The sequence below is a fragment of the Cololabis saira genome, chromosome 15, assembly GCF_033807715.1.
Source record: "Cololabis saira isolate AMF1-May2022 chromosome 15, fColSai1.1, whole genome shotgun sequence".
Taxonomy (NCBI): domain Eukaryota; kingdom Metazoa; phylum Chordata; class Actinopteri; order Beloniformes; family Belonidae; genus Cololabis; species Cololabis saira.
In genome coordinates, this window is record NC_084601.1 from 17,589,106 (window position 1) to 17,608,743 (window position 19,638).

General features: G+C 41.4%; 1 protein-coding gene across 1 annotated transcript in view; it reads right to left on the minus strand.

The window, feature by feature from the left end:
* csmd2 (CUB and Sushi multiple domains 2) overlaps nucleotides 1-19,638 on the minus strand; it is a 310,777-nt gene that overhangs the window by 105,647 nt on the left and 185,492 nt on the right. The window contains exons 13-21 of the mRNA XM_061740995.1: nucleotides 16,113-16,295; nucleotides 14,854-15,044; nucleotides 14,436-14,571; nucleotides 7,488-7,682; nucleotides 6,174-6,312; nucleotides 3,065-3,252; nucleotides 2,165-2,353; nucleotides 1,470-1,586; nucleotides 409-624 (exon numbers count right to left, since the gene is read on the minus strand). Coding sequence (XP_061596979.1) covers nucleotides 409-624; nucleotides 1,470-1,586; nucleotides 2,165-2,353; nucleotides 3,065-3,252; nucleotides 6,174-6,312; nucleotides 7,488-7,682; nucleotides 14,436-14,571; nucleotides 14,854-15,044; nucleotides 16,113-16,295 — 1,554 coding nt within the window. The remainder of the gene's footprint in view (nucleotides 1-408; nucleotides 625-1,469; nucleotides 1,587-2,164; nucleotides 2,354-3,064; nucleotides 3,253-6,173; nucleotides 6,313-7,487; nucleotides 7,683-14,435; nucleotides 14,572-14,853; nucleotides 15,045-16,112; nucleotides 16,296-19,638) is intronic.

Consider the following 19,638-nt stretch of genomic DNA (forward strand, 5'->3'; position numbering starts at 1 on the left):
TTTCACTTTGTGAATGACAATAAAATAGACTGCTTAAAATGTAAAAGGTAAAAAATAATACCAATTTTAAAAAAAATAATACCTCTGACAGTGAATTTAACACTTTTAATGGCCTTAAATTTGGCAATTTTCATTTATCACTTTTTAATACTTTTTAAAACCCCGCGGAAACCCTGTAAAAGCCACCAAAAGGTGATTTAAAAAATATATGATAAATAAAAAAAAGAGCTTTTCTTCGCTCTTCCCAACCTTATTCCCTTGAGTTTTTTTTGTTTTAAAATCCTGCGATTTATCCCCCAGTGCATGGTCCACGGTGTCCTCCCCTCGACCACAAATGTATCCCAACACATTTTTGAAGCATTAACTGGTATTACAAAAATTATAAAAACTTGGTTTTGGCACTCTCACCTGAGAAGGTGATGTTGAACCCTTCGTACGAGACGGAAAAGTCAGAGAGGAAGCGGATCTGGGCTGTGTAGTTCCCAAACAGGCCTGCGCTGAGAGGCGGGGGCAGCGTTGAGCCTGTCAGCCTCCAGAGAGGCTGAGAGAAGCTGCTGTTCTCAGTCACCAACAAATGGTCGTGAGGGCTCTCAAGGTGGAAAGTGTGGAAGGTGAACTGGACACCTACGTCAGGGTGAGAAAGAGCCGTTTCCAAGAGAAAATAGTTATGAGCATGAATCTTACGTAAACCCAAGCCTTTCACCTTTGTGAATATCTAAAACAATTCCATTCCCTCTTAATGCACGGACACAGATCGATACGCAACTGCGCACAGGGAGAAGCCCTCATTTGGGTCACATAGCCAACTAGATTTAACAGCTTTTAGAGCTTTTTCGCATCCATTTGGCAATTTTTGTGCTTTTCTGTGAAAAGGCCACTCGTGCTGCAGTCCTATCCGAACACGGAGAGCCATTTCTGTAATGACCAAAGTCCAAAATTACTGGCAGCTCCTTTTACAGGGCTGGAAATAGGCTTCACATTCAGAGTGTGGCACAATTAACCAGGAAGCAGAAGGATAGTTGGAAAGGAGAGCAAAACCATGCCTTTCCGTCACCTTTACTGTAATGTAAGAAACAATAAGCAGAGATATCGATGGAGCCAAATACAAAGGAAACAGATAAATCAAACGCATTCAATGGCTTAATTTTGAATCTTGTGTTTTCATGCCAATTACAATATCCTCAGTATTATAATGCATCAAAAATCCATTCTGTGTGTTGAATGGCGTCTACTTATCAAACACACACACAAGAGGGGGTATTGATTTGATGTAAGAACTCCAGCGAATGGGACATGAGTGGATAAGTCACCCCGTGGCACCGTAGCCCCGGGCCAGCCTCTCAGCGCTCCCGTCTCACAAAGACAGCTTGTTCGGCTACATCCAAAAGGCCACTCAGCACGGGAAATGAAATTGTTCCGGAAATTGAATTTGACTACCACATGTGTTGACACGGTGTTTCCGTGCTCACCTTTGCCATGGGAGGTCTCAATTATCCACGTGCAGTTCAGGTTATGAGGGTAATAGTCTGGGAAGCCGGGAGACAGGATGGTTCCAGAGTTGCCCTGGATGTAACCTCCGCACAATGCTGGCATCGCATCACCGGACCATGCGGAGACGGAGGAGAGTGGACGGGGATGAGACGTGAGGGAAGAGGAGAGAAACAAGTTCAAAGGAGGTATAAAGATAGCACTTCCTGAAAGACTTCTTCCAGGCTCGTCTGCATTTACAATTTGCTAAAGTGACTTTTACAAGAGGTGCCCTTCAAGACGGGATAAAAAGCAGAGAGCGATATTATGAATATCAGCTCACGGTGGGCACAAATCAATACGGTCCTCAAATATAAAGGCTCTGACAAATGAGGGAACGAGGAAACATCAAAGGGCAGGATTAGAGCTGTCCATTTGAAGCGTTTATGATGAAATGAAGAAGAAACTTTTTGTCCAATCCAAAACAAAGTAACTGGAAGAACTTCTCGTTTTGCACGTTTTTTTGTGACGACGAGAGAATATTTAGCACTTTAAATGTGATGCAACGTGGAGCAAAATGCAGAAGAACTTTAATCTGCAACGACACACAACAATGGCTTTGGAGCGAGTCCCATTTATGGTCACATGTTTGAGCAAAGAGCTGTTTCCTTTCTGGGTCAACAAAAATGAAACATACCATCACAGCTAGGCAGGGGGCGACTCCACTGGAAATTGGGTTCACACTCTAAAGGCTCTGTGTCGCTAAGTGTGTAGCCCGCTTCGCAGCTAAATGTCACCAAAGCCCCCACGTAGAAGTCGTGGCCGTGTCTTTGTCCGTTGACAGGTATTCCAGGGTCCACGCAGTGATCTGACTGCAGCTGCAGGGCTGCAGAGGGAGGAGACGACAGAGCAGGAATAAAGCAACACACAATCAGGGGCAGAGTACGTGTCAGTCGCTTCCAGCGTAACCCGCTCTAATTCGTCCCGTTTTCATTAGTTCAAGAGATACTGAAAGTCTGCTTGCTTTTATCAAATAATCCTGACAAAGAGTCCCCCTTCCATTTTCAACCAGAATGAACCAACAAGGACTCTCAGAGCTCTTTTCCTCTCCACAGTGCATGGTTTCTGGTGCGGTTGTGCTTACGGTGAATAATTGAAGGTTAGTGGAGATTTACCTGCAGTGAAGGGGCAAAGGGTTACCGGTGTGAGCCACGCAGGTAGAAATGAGTATGGGACTGCCTTGAGCTTTAAATTACACCGCAAGAGCAGGCTGATTTAAAAGAGAAGTGCGTGTGTGTGCGTCTGAACATGCGAAAACATTTGACAGTGTAAATACAATTTTGATTTGGCAGTATGTGTTAAACTGGTGTTTTATGATGGAATAATTTCAAGCTTTTTACTTTCTAATTATGTGTTCATACAAGATTAGCTTCAGGTGAAAGTGAGAGGTGGGGGTGGACTATATATCTTCCAAAGGCTGGGTAGTTTTTCACAAAGGCAGACAGGGTTGACTATAGAATGGATTCATAGCCGAGCTCTGCGAAGGAAAGGTGAAAGCGTGACATCCTCTTTGTTTGGGTATGCATGTGGTCCTTACTTTCGTAACGTATGCGAAAGCCGGTGTCAGAGTGGCTCTTATCGGTGGAAAAGTGGAGATAGATGAAGTTGGAGGTGCTGATGAGGAACTGGGGAACCTGGGTGCCCTGGTAACTCCCGATCAGAGGTGAAGAGGGAAATCGCCCATCGCGCACCTCCAGAACATCGTAGTTGACCTCAGTGCGAAACCTGGAAACAGGAAACACAGATTTGTCACTCTACTCCCCAAGATCCAAGTGAACAAGAGTAAACCTCATTATTCGATTAGATAGAACAACAAATAAATAAATCCACTATTGAAATATCTCCCTAGAATTATAGTATAAGCAGGGTGATCGCACAGAGATTTATTCAGCGGATGTAAAGTCAGTGTGTTTTATTGTGAAGAGTATTTAGAGCTCTCATGGCTCTGGGGAAGAAGCTGTCTCTGAGCCTGTTTGTCCTGGCTTTATGGGACCTGTAGCGCCGGCCTGGGGGTGGGATGAGGCCTTTGTCATGTGTGTCGCCCTGCTAGCGACTCGCGAGCGAGCAATATAGTCCAGGGAGAGTAACGAGCAACCGCTGATCCTCTGAGCTGTGTTGATTGATGAGGTTTAACAAAAAGTTCTTTATCATTACTGGATTTAAAGAGCTGAATATGTCACATGCACCAAATCAGTGGAAAGCAGTCAACCGTCTACAATTTATGTTCATGTGAAACTACAAAATGAAGAAAAACTTCTATGTGGTGACTTGAAAAGCTTGAACATAATTTTTACATTTGGGAAGTGAAGTCAACACAAACTGGAGAGACATTCTTGTGTTTTAGTAATCAAGGCAAGGCCAGACCAGGCAACAAGGCAATTCAAGGTGCTTTACAAAATAATAAAAAATGAGGAGAACAAAAAATAATACAGTGCAGTTGTAGAATAAAGAAAAGTTAGAATTAGGCTAAAGATCCAATTTATTACTGAAATTAACATTCAATTATTCAAACCCTTCTGAATTTAAATTTAAACCATCAAAGGCAGCTGTAAACAAATGAGTTTTTAACTTTGATCTGAAGGAACTAAGGGTTTCAGCGTCCCTGCAGTTGCAGATCTGTGGAGCATAAAAGCTGAAAGCTGCTTCTCCATGTTTGGTTCTGATTCTGGGGACACAGAGCAGACGTGAACCAGAAGACCTGAGAGGTCCGGATGGTTCATATGGCGGCAACAAGTCTAAACCATTCAGCGATTTATGACTAACAGAAGTATTTTAAAGTCTGTTCTCTGAGGTACAAGGAGCCGGTCTAAGGACATCAGAACTGGAGTGATGTCGGCCAATTTATTAGTTCTAGTAAGACTCGGGCAGCAGCGTTCTGGATCAGCTGTAGCTGTTGACTCTTTAAACGGATCTGTGAAGACACAGGTTGCAGTAATCAATTCCACTGAGACATTAGTCCTTTGATCCTGGAGATGTTCTTCAGGTGATAGACGGCCGACTTTGTAATTGTTTTAATGCGTCTCTAAAGGTTCAGCTCCGAGTCCAAGACTACACCCAGATTTCGGGCCTTAACAGTGGTTTGGAGCTGTAATTCCTTGATTTTAGGGAAATGCTCAAACATTTGTTTGTGTATGCAGTACATGCATAAAATGTGTGTGTGTGTGTGCGTGCATGTGTGTGTGTGTGTGTGTTTCTGGCTTTGTTGCCAGAGCCACTTCAACTTCAAAGCCATGAATAAATAGCTTAGTTCAAGAACCATGTCATCTAAATGAAATGGTTTGTGATATTTTATTGATGTTACATAAAAATTAAAGAGCAACAAACATTTACGCTTCATCCATTTTGCATGGTGTGCTATCAGAGCAGGGACGGGGATCAGATGGGTTTGCATGGATGGGTTTTACTGAAAACATTAATGTAGCGTCTGATCCTACAACTGTCTTCTCTCCACAATGGGACAAATTACCTCTTCTTCCACCGCTATAGTCCTCTTGCATGAAATCAACAGCAGTTTCTGAATATGCATGTTTGAACTGGCAGTAATTAGAAATGAGGAATCAAATGAATCATTAAACACTTCTTGAAGAAAATAATTTAATAACCATTTACATACCAGCCTGTTCTCAGGCTTCTGCCCTCAAATGACGTGCCCCCTGCACAGGGGGCTCTGGTAATCAACGCGTTTTTAACGTAGCAATATCCCAAGTTGGGATACATGGCCGTGTATGTTTGTTCAACTACATTGCACCCACAGAGGAAATACATAGTTAAAGTCCATTTATTCTCTCCGTTTGAAGCAGATACAGACAGATGGAGCTTTCTGTCTGTATCCAGCGTTGATTTTGTTCGTCTTTTGGTACAGAGCCTCGATGCCTAATACTACAGATGAAACGGAGCCAAAACACTGGAAGTGGGGGCAGTATTGAGCATAGTGACTCAATCGTTAACCAAATGTGGGAAAACGAAACAGAAGAAAATGAAGCTGCCCAGCCTCACACGCAGGTGTCCTGTTCGGTCCTCTCCATCTGATGAGGCGGCTCACAGTGAAACAGAATCACAGTCGTTCCGGCGGACATCCAAAAATAGTGAGAGGTTTCGTCATCAGTTTGGGCAAAATTAAATGACGAATTTGACATTTATGTACTGACTTTGGTTCAGTGGTCTCATACACCACCGCCGTTCACGTCACTGTTCTCTTTTCCTCCAACGTGGCGCAAATAAAACACACACACACACATATATATGTACATATACATATAGATATATATATATATATATATATATATATATATATATATATATATTTACTATTTGTTTATACAAAAAAGTATTGCTTGAATTAACAGCAATTGCTTGCTGTTAATAAGTGATTGACTTATCACTGCCCCCTGGTGGATGTGCTGCAAAACAACCATACAAATGCTAATGACGTACGAAGGAGAGTGACTGAAACAACATTTAGAACGAACTAATGTACAAATATGCAAAAGTGGAGTATTAATAGACCTTAAGAGTAAGTGTAAGTACAGAGATTAAGATGTTATAACTCTGAAGCTGTAAGAGGGCTTCCGAGCCCAAAAGTAGAAAGAAACCAAGAATATGGAGAGAAAATGATACAGTGGCAGTTTGCTATCCTGGTGACTCACTTGTCAAAGATTATCTTGATGGGGTAGCCTGGAGGAGCTTCAATGATCCATTCACAGTTAAGAGCCTCTTTGTATAATTCTGGCCAGCCAGGGGAGAGGATGATCCCACTGGGAGCCTTCAGATCTCCTCCACATGGGGCTAACAGCCAGGAAAAAGAAATAGGAAAAAAAGATAGATAGAAAATTAATCATGTATGTCTGTCCCAGGTGACATCTAACTTTGTCTATAGATGATTCCTTGCATCAGCCAGGGCTTTTTCCTTTCACTGCCAAGCTCCATCTAATGTAAATTGGTGACAACTCACTTTACGGTTATCCATTTCATCCGAGAACCCAATAGCCCCTCCGCATGTGTCTTTGTGTACAAGTCAAGAGCATGCATTTTCGATCTATGCATTCGTACATTATCCTACCACCATGCTGTCATTTTAAATGCAAGAAACCTTTCATACAAAAAAGGTATGGCTGTCATCTCTACACCAGCCATAGAAAACAGAATATCTTTGATCGCTTGCACAAAAGACCCTTGAGCGCTTTCTTCCTGCACCTTCAGCTGTGTAACGGCTCACTTTGCAGTGCTTCTCTTTAACTGGCTGTCCTTAACCAGAACACACAGGCACGGCGGAGGATTTGGTTACTGTGACAGCTCACTGCTGGCTTTGAAGTGGAATGATTTCATCAGCCAACTCAGCACACTGAAGGACATCTATGAAACAAATTATGCTTTAAAAGTAGAAGCATAATAGATGGTCCCAGAGGAATATGAAGCTCCTGGGACCAGAGGGTTGTAATACATATACATTTTTCCTTTCTTTTCCATATCACGGGCCATGCTTAGGCCCCTTAGAATTTAAGTTATATCTTCAATTTAATCGCTTTATTACTGGTGGGGGTGGGAAAAAAAAAATAGAACACCAGCTTGTTGTTTTGTCTCAGATTTGCCAGGTGGACCATTTGTTTTTCTAGTTTGTTGGAAACAGTACATCAGTTTCTAATTAAAAGAGTTATAAATGGTTTGTTCAGCAATCTGTAAATAAGCACAGTATGTCTGCTGCGTCAGAAATTGGCGAGAACAAAGCATCTGGATATTCATTAGCATGTTGCGCCGTGTGAATCAACTGTAACGGAACAAACATACTCCGATTTCAACATTTCACCAAAACAGTATGCACCAGCAGACGACATTGTACACTAACAGGAGCTCAAATGTTGTGTAATACTGTCTGTATGTACTGACTGTTCTGCGGTTGTTCATTCCTCCAGATGACAGGATACGTACGACCCCACAGAACACGCGGCGTCACGTTAACCCACCTTCACAGCGCGGGACGGCGTTGTCCCACACGACGTTTCCGTCCTTGAGAATGCAGGAGATGGTTTGAGATCCGTGGGTCTTCACGAAGCCCTCCTCACACAGGAAAGAGATGGAGCTGCCCAGTTGAAGACTTTCACCAAAGCGCTTCCCGTTGACCGGCACCCCTGGATCTGGGCATTCGTTGTGTCTAAATGCTTTTGGAGATGCAGGACAAGAGAACAATCTCAGATGGTTCTGGCAGAAAAGCACTGCTACTTTCAATATAGTGTGACACTAAAAATAAATGTCATAATGCATAAAAAAAATACTCAAAAACAAAAGGTCGGCTGCAATTCTGGTGGTATTAGTAGTAGAGAGATGGATAAGTTTAAGACCTTTTTCATTACAGTCATTTTCACACATCATAGGAGAAAATGCACCGGTGTATTAATGATGGTTGCATGTCACGCACACTGGCTCATTGTTAAGGTTTACTGGGGCACGGAAATGAGCTGATGTACCCATGCCATTTATTACATCTCCAGTTTTTACGCTGGAGATGACAGTATGCAAGGAAAAGGGTATTTCGACCTGAAGTCGAGAATATTTCAATTTGACCATTTTCTCACCCTTTTTTTTTAATGTACAGGCCTAACGAGGGTTAGTTGTGCAGCATTCCATCTTTATTTTTATAAATTGGTCAAAAACAGATGCTGCATTTTCTCATACACCTCGGTGCAAACAGACCTGTTTTAGCACCTAGGAGAGCCCCACCGCTGTCAGATAACCCTAACCTGAGAAAGGGGGGTTAACCCAAACCTGTTTCAGACACTGAGGTGACTTGGACTCAGAGCCTGTTACCATGGGAACTCACTCTCTGAACATATGTTCCATAAAGCCTAAGATCCTCCCTGTCTCCTCCACTTAATACAGCTGAAACAGGTTCATTTCATTCGGCATTAGTTTATATAACGCTCATTTTAGAGGCGCCTTTAGAAAACAACATGTCTCCTTGTTGATGATGAGGCTTTACTGGGGAGGATGGAGCTGCATATGTGTTGGGAGGGAAAATTGAGGATCCATAAAGATTGTTTACCTTGACTTTGCAGTTTCATAGTGTCATTATTTTATCTGTCTGTACTTCACAAATATCGCCCATTGTGGATATGCCCTTACTTTACACCAAATGACTTGGATCTTTTAATGTCTTTTATTTGTTATTAATTCATTTGAAAATACTTTTTTTATTCTAACTGGGGCTGAATGTTTATTCGCATTTGCGATAATGTCGCCATATTGTATAAAAAGCGATTTTGAAATTGCAACGTGAGTGAGTACAGGGTTGTCACGTGATGCGAGACCGAGCACTTAGTCAACTCTTCATGCTGCGTAATGCCATCCAGACTGTAGACCAGGGGTGTCCAAAGTCAGTCCCCGAGGGCCGGTGTCCTGCATGTTTTAGATGTGTCCCTTTTTATTTTTATCAAACCGTGAAACAAGGAGCTTGGTCATCAACAGAACTATCCAAACTTTGATGACAAGGTGGTGATGACCGTTAATTAGAGTCAGGTGTGTTGATGCAGGGAAACAACTAAAACATGCAGGACTGCGGCCCTCGAGGACCGACTTTGGACACCCCTGCTGTAGACTGTTTTAGCCTTTCTAGACGGACCAGTCTGAAAGTGAATCAGCTGAAACTCAGTCTAGAAGAGGAATAGCACATCCATACTGTAGGATTATTTGGGTTTTCATAAAAGGAAGACGCCGAGCAACGTCAGGCATTCAGAGCGAGCCGTGCTGACGTTGCTACATCATGGACTTGTTCCAGCATGTTAAACACAAACACCAGAGCCATGTACGACAGGTGTGTGGCCAAAATGTCCAGCGTTAGTGCACCAGACAAGCCAAAGGCTGGGATTACTGTCCCAAATGTTTGAAAGTGTGGCTCTTTACCAGAGCATTTTAAAACAAGAAAATCCGTCTGTCAATAACAGAGTCCCGGGGTTTGGCTGTGGCGCCAGCGCAGCGGCCTGGCCTGGCTTCACAGCGGTGATAGACGGTACAGGGGTGTACAGTATTTGAGCCCCGAGCCCTGGTACTTAAAAGTATATTCGCCTAGATGCCTAGTTCTGTTTAGTTTTTGTTTGTTTTTAAATCAATTGCCTTAACGCTCCTGCATCAGGAGACACTAAACATCAGACATTTTTGAATAATTAAAATAATATTTTCAACCATGAGCCCGATAAAACTCCTTTGTGGTTTTTTTCTCGAGGTGGGATATTGGATACTACACTATTTGAGTATTTAGCTCTGATTAAAACTATTAATATTCTACAGCGCGATGCTGAATTAGCTTTTTTTTTCCTTTGCGTGAGTCACAGACGTCGTCACTCCTCAGGCTCAGTTCACAGATTGGTATTGCAATATTAGTCATGTACAGTATGTGCCCTTGAAAAAGAGCTGCTTAAAGGGGACCTATTATGGTATTTAATGTATATTTTAAACAGGCCTTGAATGTCTTAAAAACAAGCTTTTGATTGTTTTTTCTACATGTAGCAAGGCTAGTGCTACGGGGTCACCCGACAGGACAGAGGACACAGGGTTTCGTGCAGGAAACGTTTATTTGCACCCAAGACACACGTGCCAGACTCAGCAGCTTCCTCCCAGCAGAGACCTCTTGCTGGTGTGCAGCTGCTCTTTATGAAGCCAGGCAGGGTGGAGAGGTTGATTGGGCACAGGTGTGCCCAATCAGCTGAGTGGCTGCTCCTCCACCCTGCCACACTACATAAATCAGAAATTCAGCCATGTCTTTATTTTTACCGCTTCTAACTTCCTTCTCTACGAGGGATTCTGAGTGGGCGGGGAGGCTATGATAATGAGGCTCTGCGCTGATTGGCTGCCTGAATGACGTGTAGCAGGGGAGGGCACAAAGCCTCGCTCCGGGCTGAAGAGACGGCTGCGTACACAAAGTGAGCTTCGGCGACAAAATCAATTCTATTGCTTTATTTTCTATTGGAATGTCCTAACTGGCTGCGAGTTTAACGGCTTCAGTGTGGACAGAGAGCGTCCGATGTCATGCAGCTCGACGCGATAGTCGGACACTCGCATGCATTTATGACACGGTGTAAACGGATCTTAAAGCCTGAATTACGGTTCTGCGTTAAATCGACGCGTACCCTACGCCGTAGGCTCTGCGTTGGTGTAACGCGGAACCATAAATCAGCCTTTAGTTCCCTGAAGGGGGGACCGGGTCACCTCGTCTTCACAAATAATTCACACAGGAAGATTTAATTGAATTCTAAACCGGTACACCACAGTTATTTACTCCGATTCCTCATCATTTCATTTCTTATGTTACAAGACAAATGAATCATGTTAACTGTAAAGAAATCACAACACTAAATGCTCACAAATGACAACTTTATTGTTAAAAAAAATAAAATAACATAAGTTGTATATAAATAACATGTATGCAATATTGCTGGCTCAAGGAAGGGCCGTGCATCTTCTCAAGGTGTCGTTGAACAGTTTCAGGTGCATTGCTTGGAAGATCTGAAACCATAAACAGAATAAAAATGTATTACTAATAGAGCTCCGGTGTTACCTAACGAGTGAGTGGCTCCGTTAGGGAACACTGGAGCCACCGGAGCCACTCACCGGTCCGGTCCGGTGAGTTGCTCTGGAGCTAAGCTAAATACTTAGCCCATGCAAAGATCATACTTGTAGACCAATATGAATAACATAAAAAAATAACGTCACTTACCGCTGACTCGTGTGCCGGGTCCATACTGTTGGTACTGATCCTTTTATGAGGGTAAGTGTCGATGCAAAACCTCATTTTTACTGTCCCTCACTGTGGAAACAGCCACCACTTCTGAATAATGGAGGAAGCTGCAGCTGAGCCGGCGGAGTTAGTTGTGGGCGTGGTTTCAGCAGCGGAGGCCGACCTATGGAAATCTGCGCCTGTCGTTACGTCACGACAGGCGCAGATTCTGAACGGCTCGTAGAAGTCACATGACACTGGAAGGATCCTCCGGGCGGGCTGTACAGACCCTGCAGAATTTGGCTGTTTTCCTCCTTCTCTTTGTTGGCAGGGTGAGGGGAGACCACTTTATGTATGTTAAAGCAAGAAAAAACGTGTTTTTCATAATAGGTCCCCTTTAAACAAGAATCACCCCCATATATGTTTTAAATGTCTTTGAGCCTTTTGGTGAGTTTAACTGTCCCATTTTGAATTGGAGCAGGAGCGATCTGTGCTAACATTGAAGTCTGAATCACCACAAGCGGAAAAGACACAACGCTGAAGTTTCTGAATCGCAGCAAGAGCAAGTACCGGTCCACCGCATTTTAGAGGAACGAGGTCTGAGACCTGAACCAGTTCAGAAGCCACTATACTTAAACTGCTCAAACTAGGATTAAAGTAACTCTGGGACATGTTAGATTTCTTTTATTATTCGTTATTTGTTCAATTTCACTGTATTTTCATTGGTCCTAATATTAAATAGTTTGCAAAATCTGATAAAAAAAAAACCCAACAAACAAATGCGCTAAATTCAAATTCATATTACCTTAATTGTTTTGTCACTTTGAACTGTATTTCTTTGAGGTAATAGATCTGTTGGTTTAAGGTGTTGAAGTAATCTGGTTAAAACTTTAAAAAAAAGCATTGGTCATATTATTATTAGTCTGTATATTGTATTTACTGGCTAAATTAAAATATGCAAGACTTAAAACAAAGATGCCTAATCTTTGGAAGAAAAATGTATACTAAATGTATTCAATATTGTTTTGGTATTAAAATCATCCATTAGGTTTTATTGAAGAAAAAAAATAATTGCATATTAAATTGCAATATTGGAAGAAAAAAAAAATGCAATTACTTTCCAAAATCGTTTAACTCTAATTCTTACAAAAATGATGCTGAATTTAGCTCATTGGTAAGAGAACAGTATACAGAGCAGTTCCCCCTGATCCGAAACTAGAAACAGAGTTTCTCATCTGAGGGTTTGTCAACTGAGTTAGTAAATTAATTCAGAGTTTGTTGAACTTCCTCTCTGACAAAGGCTCCTAGATAATCATAGTGTATGTCCTTTGTCACATATGTTTTGGGTGGGATTTTTGCAGCCACATCCTATGCAGATTAGTACCAAGTGGGAACCAGGTATGGAAAGTGTGGACATGTGCACCTATGCAGAGAGTCATAACCAAGGAATAATACATCACCTGCACCACTTTCTCTCTCACTTGCTCTTTCACTCTTGTACACTCAAGCGTTTTGGGACACATGTAGGTGTTGTTAGGTCACTTTTCTCTATTCAGAGGACTTTAACAGAGTACTGTAGCTACACCACATCCATCACAAATATCTTATTAACATGCCACAAATTACCCCAATAAAGTTTGGCATGTCCTTAATTAGAATGAATGACTGACAGTTGTGTGCTCACCTGCACAACCCGCTAAAATGGTCCTGCAGTGAGATGACATTGTTTTCAGGAACGGGCCGTCATCTTCAATTATCTTTTTTTGACATTCATTCACTGTGTTGCATTAGCTATTTGTTTAATCACCTTTCTTGGTAATTTTGGAATTAAACACCATGTGTTGACTACATTGTGGTACACAAAGACATCTGGGCTTGTTTGATGACACATCTGCAAATTAGCTAAAGCTACAGTGTCAAAAAAACCAAACACATTCTGTTAAGCTTTAACTACATTGGCTGACCAAAAACAAAAGTATTAAACATTTAGTTGGACTACTTTCTTCTTTGATTTTGGCACTGTAGCATCAGTTCAATAAGCTTATGTAATGTCACTTTCAGGCAGCATAGTTTATCAGACCACATGATCATTTTCTTTAGGCTAAAAATAGCTCTTTAGTCTCAGTACCGTGAGCCTGCATTTATCTTGTGGAGATTTTCTTGCTTTCACGACTGTAACTGCAGTGAGCTTTACGTTCCAAAACAGCTACAAGAGGTACCGCTCAACGGTTGAGCTATCCGGTGCCCCACCGACTGTTTTCACTTTGATTAGATTTAACAAAACATTACAGAGAGCTCTCATCACAATCTAAAAAAAAAGATTATTTTTTTTAATCCTTTTTCACAGCTACATTTTCCCCTCAAACATAGCTGTGCACTATGAGTTTATGTGTTATTCTGCTTTGTTAAATCCAGGTTGTGACTTTTTTCTTTTTTTTTCTTCTTTTGGGCTAGTCAGTGTATGTTATTTGCGCTAATACCACATAATATCACTCCCCAAAAATGGATGACTCTACATTTCGGACCACTGGAATAAATATGAGATAATCTGCTTTTTGCACAGACTCACAAATAGATCAGTAAAGATTCTTCATTTTGAATCTTTCTTTTGGATGATTTGCTTCTTTTTTTGTTGTCGTTTCAAATGATCTTACTCGCTACATTTTCTGGTACGTCCTTAAAGAGAGATTCAGTTTAGCGTATGGACAAATGCAAACATTCATTGTCATTGTGCAATAGTATATAGACATTAAATACAGGAATCCTGCTGCCAAAGCCTCATGGTGCAGTATATCCATGAAACAGGTTTACCAGCATCGAGCCAGTGTTTGCAGAGCAGGAAAATAAAAGCCGAGCGGAATTTGCTTAACTGTCAGCACTTAACCAGAACGGAGCAAAATGAGCCCAGTCAAGGTGTCACATGAGGATCCTGCATCTTTCTTTAGGTTTTATGCAGATGTCAAGTCTCTGTTTAGACAGAACTACAAGGTTTTTTTTTTTTTTGCATTTGTAAAACTGAAAGACTTTGCTTCAGATGTAAGAAAAAAGGCCCACAAATATGTCAAAAGATGCAGAAAGAAAAACAGCCCACATACAAACTGTACACATGCACAGAGGAGAATAAAGAAAAGCATCCAGGTTGGACTTTCATTGTCAGCTTTTAAGACTACTTTTGACATCCTTTGAAACAAAATTCTGTGCTTACTTGTAAAAGTGATGTTAAAGCCTCTGTCTGTCTTTGTGTGGTCTGTTAGGAACTCGAGTCGTGCCACATGGGCGCTTGTGGTAATAGGAGGAGGCAGGACTTCACCAGAGAAGGTGCCCAGGATGGGAGACTCGGCCTAGCAGACACAGAACATTTCTAATGAGTCAACAGATCTCCTGTGATGATCCGAAATGTAAAAATAAAAAAAAAGTAAAGAGTAAACAGCTTCTAAGCTGACGCAGACAGAGAAAATGCTCAGTTGGTTCAGTGATGCTTGCGGAAAGGTTGTTTAGCTCGTACGCATAATTACTCAGGCTGACTTTCCTACTCACAGGCACAACAACGGAGTTCAATAGAAGAAAATGCACAAAGATTTACACAAAGTAACGAAGGACAGTTAGTTATAATTGTGCAAAACCTTTCCGCCATCCTTTATGGAGAGGAAGTCAAACTGTTTCTCCATGCTGAGGTCGTTGAAGGCCATATTGATCCTGCTCTCAGGATTGGTGATGATGAGCCACACGCAGTGCATGTTGTTTCCGTACTCCTGAGGGTAGTTGGGGGAGAGCAGCACCCCGGACGGAGTTGTAAAGTTGAAGAAGCAGGAAACTATAGGACGGATAAAGAGACACAGTACCATAAAAATAAGTATTATTTAAGACACTGAAAACATCCGGCATAATCCGGTTACTACTCTGACTACAAGACAAAAGGCTTTGATTTATTTGATTGAATCAGCAGAAACCCTCCACACAATCAGATACAGCAGACGACCAACAGATCAGAGGAGAAATTCAATTTCAAACACCACCGATATAGCCGCCCATTTGTTCCCTTGTAGAAAAGGCAGACATGCAATGACAGCAAGCTCAGGTTTACACGGGGATCATAAGAAATGAGAAGAAAGAAGAAGATATCAATTTCTATATTTGCAAGCTTAGATACTATAGACAAGGCCGGGTAAGAAAAGTGATTTCCTGAGAGACGCAGGCTGCACGCGGTAAAGCTCTATCTGACAGGAGGTATACCAAAAATAAATAAATAAGTAAAATAAAAATATCTTCCTTAGGCAAGTTGTGAGGATGTACAATTCTGATAAAAAAAAGGTTATTTCTGATAACGAGAACAAGAATGTATTTAGGGTAATAGTGAGAAACGTTTTGCGGAAATGGAGCACAAACTTTAGCTATACGCAAATTAGTTTGAGAAAGTGTATTAGGAACATGCAGGGAAGCATACAAATGTAGACATTTATGTAAAACAGCAATGGGGGCTTTTGGGCCTTCCCGTTTCTTTTTCTTCTAATTTAAACATTTAAGTAAAGAATGTCCAGCCAAAAATGCCAGGACAGGCTCAGTGCCGTTTATCACCGAGCTGAATTTATCACGGCTTTTTCTCCGGCCTATTGTCTTAATGTCTTATCAATAATGCAGCAGTGAACATTATCTGCATGGTCAGCTTTCTGCTCCCTTCCCCTCCGACTCCCTCAATATCTCTGTTTGTCTTCAGTGGCATTAACTAGCTAATAATCTCCCGTCTTGCTCTGAAACTCCTCAGTCTCTGCAAGGCAGGCCACGCCGTTAATGTCACCATTAACATGCAGCCGTTCGTATGCGCGCAGGATTTACACACCTGCGTCAGGTGTGACGGACAGCACACGGAGGACATGGAACTTACAAACACAGCTGGGTTTCTTAGCTGACCACTGGTTGTTCTTCTGACAAGTGATGTTCTTCTTTCCCACCAGCTCAAAGGCAGGCAGACACTCAAAGTACAGCCTGTCCCCGTGCCGGAAGCCCGTTCCTTCCCGTTTACCGTAAGCCGGGATCCCAGGATCTCCACAGCTGCCTTGGTCAATTTCTGTGTACGTACAATAAACAGATTCAACAGAACATTTAGAGCACAATGGATGATAAGGATTAAGTCACGCTGACGCAAGAAAGAAAATAATAAATACCAAAACAACAGCTCACATGTCGAATCAGTAACTGAAGAGCTGTTGTTTCTTTCCTCAAGTAAATTTACATTTTTAGCCAATTAATGAATTTGAGTCTGTATTTTGACGGATATAAAACTTTTAACAGCACCTTCAGTGTTACCTGGGTGATGTGGTTTGTTTGATGTATTTGTTAGCAGAAGATGTGTAAAAGTTAATGACAGAATGGGATGAACATTTTACTGGGGAGAGGAAAAATTGTGTTTTACATCATGCGTTTGCAATATAGTTCTCAAAGTGAAATCATATTTAAACCACATTTGTAGAAATACAAGTGCAAATAACTATAACAATTAAAAACAAAAAAAATATGTTTCAGCCATAGCAGAGAAATGCAGCCATAACCGTCCCTTTTTAATCAGTACAGTAAATGCATTCATTTATGTTGCAGTTATTATCTGACAAGAGAAGCCTGCCTGAATACAGACACCAAAAATAAATATTTAAAGATTAGATAGTTTATTTGTCATTGAGCCAGCATCCCGACACAACGGAATACAATTCCAGTGAAGCCCATCCAAGAGAACAGAAAAACTAAACAAACGACAGCATATGACATGGCTAGACAAAACAAAACAGATCTGTTGCCAACTCGTAAAACATTACGGTACATAAAGAACAAACCAGGTATTTTGTCTTAAGCTGGTGTCAGTCATGGCGTATTATCTGAAATTACTCAACCCAGGTGTTAACTGTTGGCCAACATGAGTGAAAATACTGCCCTGTCAGGAGGTTAACTTGAACAGCATCTCCTGGTTTTGTCTATTCCCTGACCAAAATCATAAATAAAATAATTATCATCAGTGACCCAGTGATAAATGACAGGCTTTTACACTTAAGTGTAGGAATAAACTGAATCTATGATTAGGTCATGATGCATTTTAATTTTTCCATTAATGCAACACAAAAAAGATAATAGATTGTTTTGGGTGTCTAATGCTGGCACTTAACTCGTCCAACTGCCAAAATATCCCTCCCTCTCACTGTGTGACAAATGTTTTCATTTGTGTCGGAAGCTGATGTGAGCACTTTTCAGCACACAAACCCATCCTCACACTCGTGAATGCACTTAAAACCACACATGGAAATCTCATTATCCTGAGATTTATGCATCCCCCTCTCCTTCCCTCGGTCTCTTCTTCTACTTCTCTGAGGTTGAAGATTGCAGATGGGAATTCTGAGGCATCCTGTTGAGGCATCTGGATTGTGAACACACTGAGCGAGTAAGCTCATTCATCCAGGAAATAATGGCAGGGCCTAATACGATTTTAAATCGCACCAGGGGTGATGCTGGGCATAAATCCACACTCGGCCCTAATGATGATCATCATTTAGAACACATATTTAGAGCTCACTGCTGTTTGGATGTAAGGCTGTCCTAAGGCAGTCCCATACACCACACAACTCATTGATCTTGCATTGAACTTGCATTTAAAAGAGGGGTCCTGGGAGTTGGCTTTGAGGTAAGCTGGAGATAAAATATCAAAGATCTGACTGAAACCACATCAGAAAAAAAAAATATCCAGCTATAAGGCAGACATAATGTGTACACTAATATAAATGCAGAATATGACATACAGAACGTCCCTGCTACTTAAAGCCCCCCCTCCCTCTGCTTTGTGGATTCCAACATCGAGGACTTCAGGGAATATGGAGCTATTAAAAAAGGAGTCCTAGTTTTTGGTCCTTGAGGACCGAACCGAAGAGTACTCAATCAAAAATAACAAGTACCAACAAATAAAAGGTGTAAAAGGTGAAACCACCTATTTAAGGTTTGGTCACCAGCTCCAGGGACTATGATTACCATGTCAGGTTTGTGTTCTTCCACCAAGCTGTCAAGTTCCTGGTTGCATTTTTATCTTCAGACTCATACAACACCCGAAGAGACAACTATGAAGGAATCTAATCTGCACCCAAGATCAGTGTGACCATTTTAGTATCTGATCATGAGTGAAATCAGTATGATCCTAATTCCCATGCCTACTCATTTACGGTGTTGATTGAAAGAAAAAGAAACGTTTTAGCTTTTGGAAAAAATGTTGGTACCATAAGAGGTTTTGAGGTTTTGACTTAATATGGGCTTTTGAAGGTGACAGGTAAATTGGTACTTGACCAAGTCATGATTTATGCCCATAAATGTAATTTTTAAAGGTTTTGAGATTGTGTTAATGAGGAATGGACAGACGTTTTAAACAACTAGAAAAAACATAACTTCCTCGTACATGGACAACATGTAAGCGCAAACACGCAATGGACGTGATTGTGTATTCTTAACACTGGAAGTCCCAGGATTTTCAGATTATCCTGCCATTTCCAACTAGATTTGGTTCCTGAGTTGCAAAAGGTCAGAACAATGCTTTTCCAACGAGGAAAGGCCGGGCCTATTTGTCCTTTTTAACTTTGTCATACAAAATAGCACATCGAGGTAGTGAACGTGTGGATTTAGGTACGTTTTCATTGCCGCCGATCTCAAGAGCTTCAGTTCGGTTCGCCTACAGCCCGACTAAGGTGTATACATGGCTTTTGAAAATGTGATATCGTTCAGATTAAGGCAACAATTCGACTTTCTGTTAGTGCATGTAAACGTACTGAGTGTTAGCATGAAGTACTAAACTGTATGGGTTCACCTGCTCCTTTGAATTAATACTCATCTTGTATGCAAGAAATACTGTACATTTTTATACAGAACGCAGGACGTGGTTAAGGGGAGAATGTGTGTCCTGGTATGATTGTGTTTGGTACTGCACTTGATGATCAAACTTAAAATACATGTAATTGAGAATGCAAATTAGATTTTGGATGCTCCAATCTGGGAGGTGAAGTGTTTCAGAGCATTTCTTCCCCTTCATTAACCAGAACTCATTGTTTTAATTACACTTTGGTTCAGCATGCTGCTCCACTTTCTCTGTTATTTTTACTGATGAAATATGAGCATCTGTGGCCAAGCGAGAGAACTTGCTGTGAGAGAGACGTCCGACAGGCAAACAGCATACTTATCTAGAACAGAAACCCGATAAACACTCCACACTCATGCTAAGGAAGAGAACATAAACACACACGCGAATTGACACATTCCCGCTGTCACTCTTTGCTTGTCTTTACACATGAATGCAAACACATAAATGCATCAGTTTATTCATTTAGGCTCTCGAGCATGTACACACAGACGCTGTAATTACAGTGTGAAACACTGGGGTTAGGCAGAAG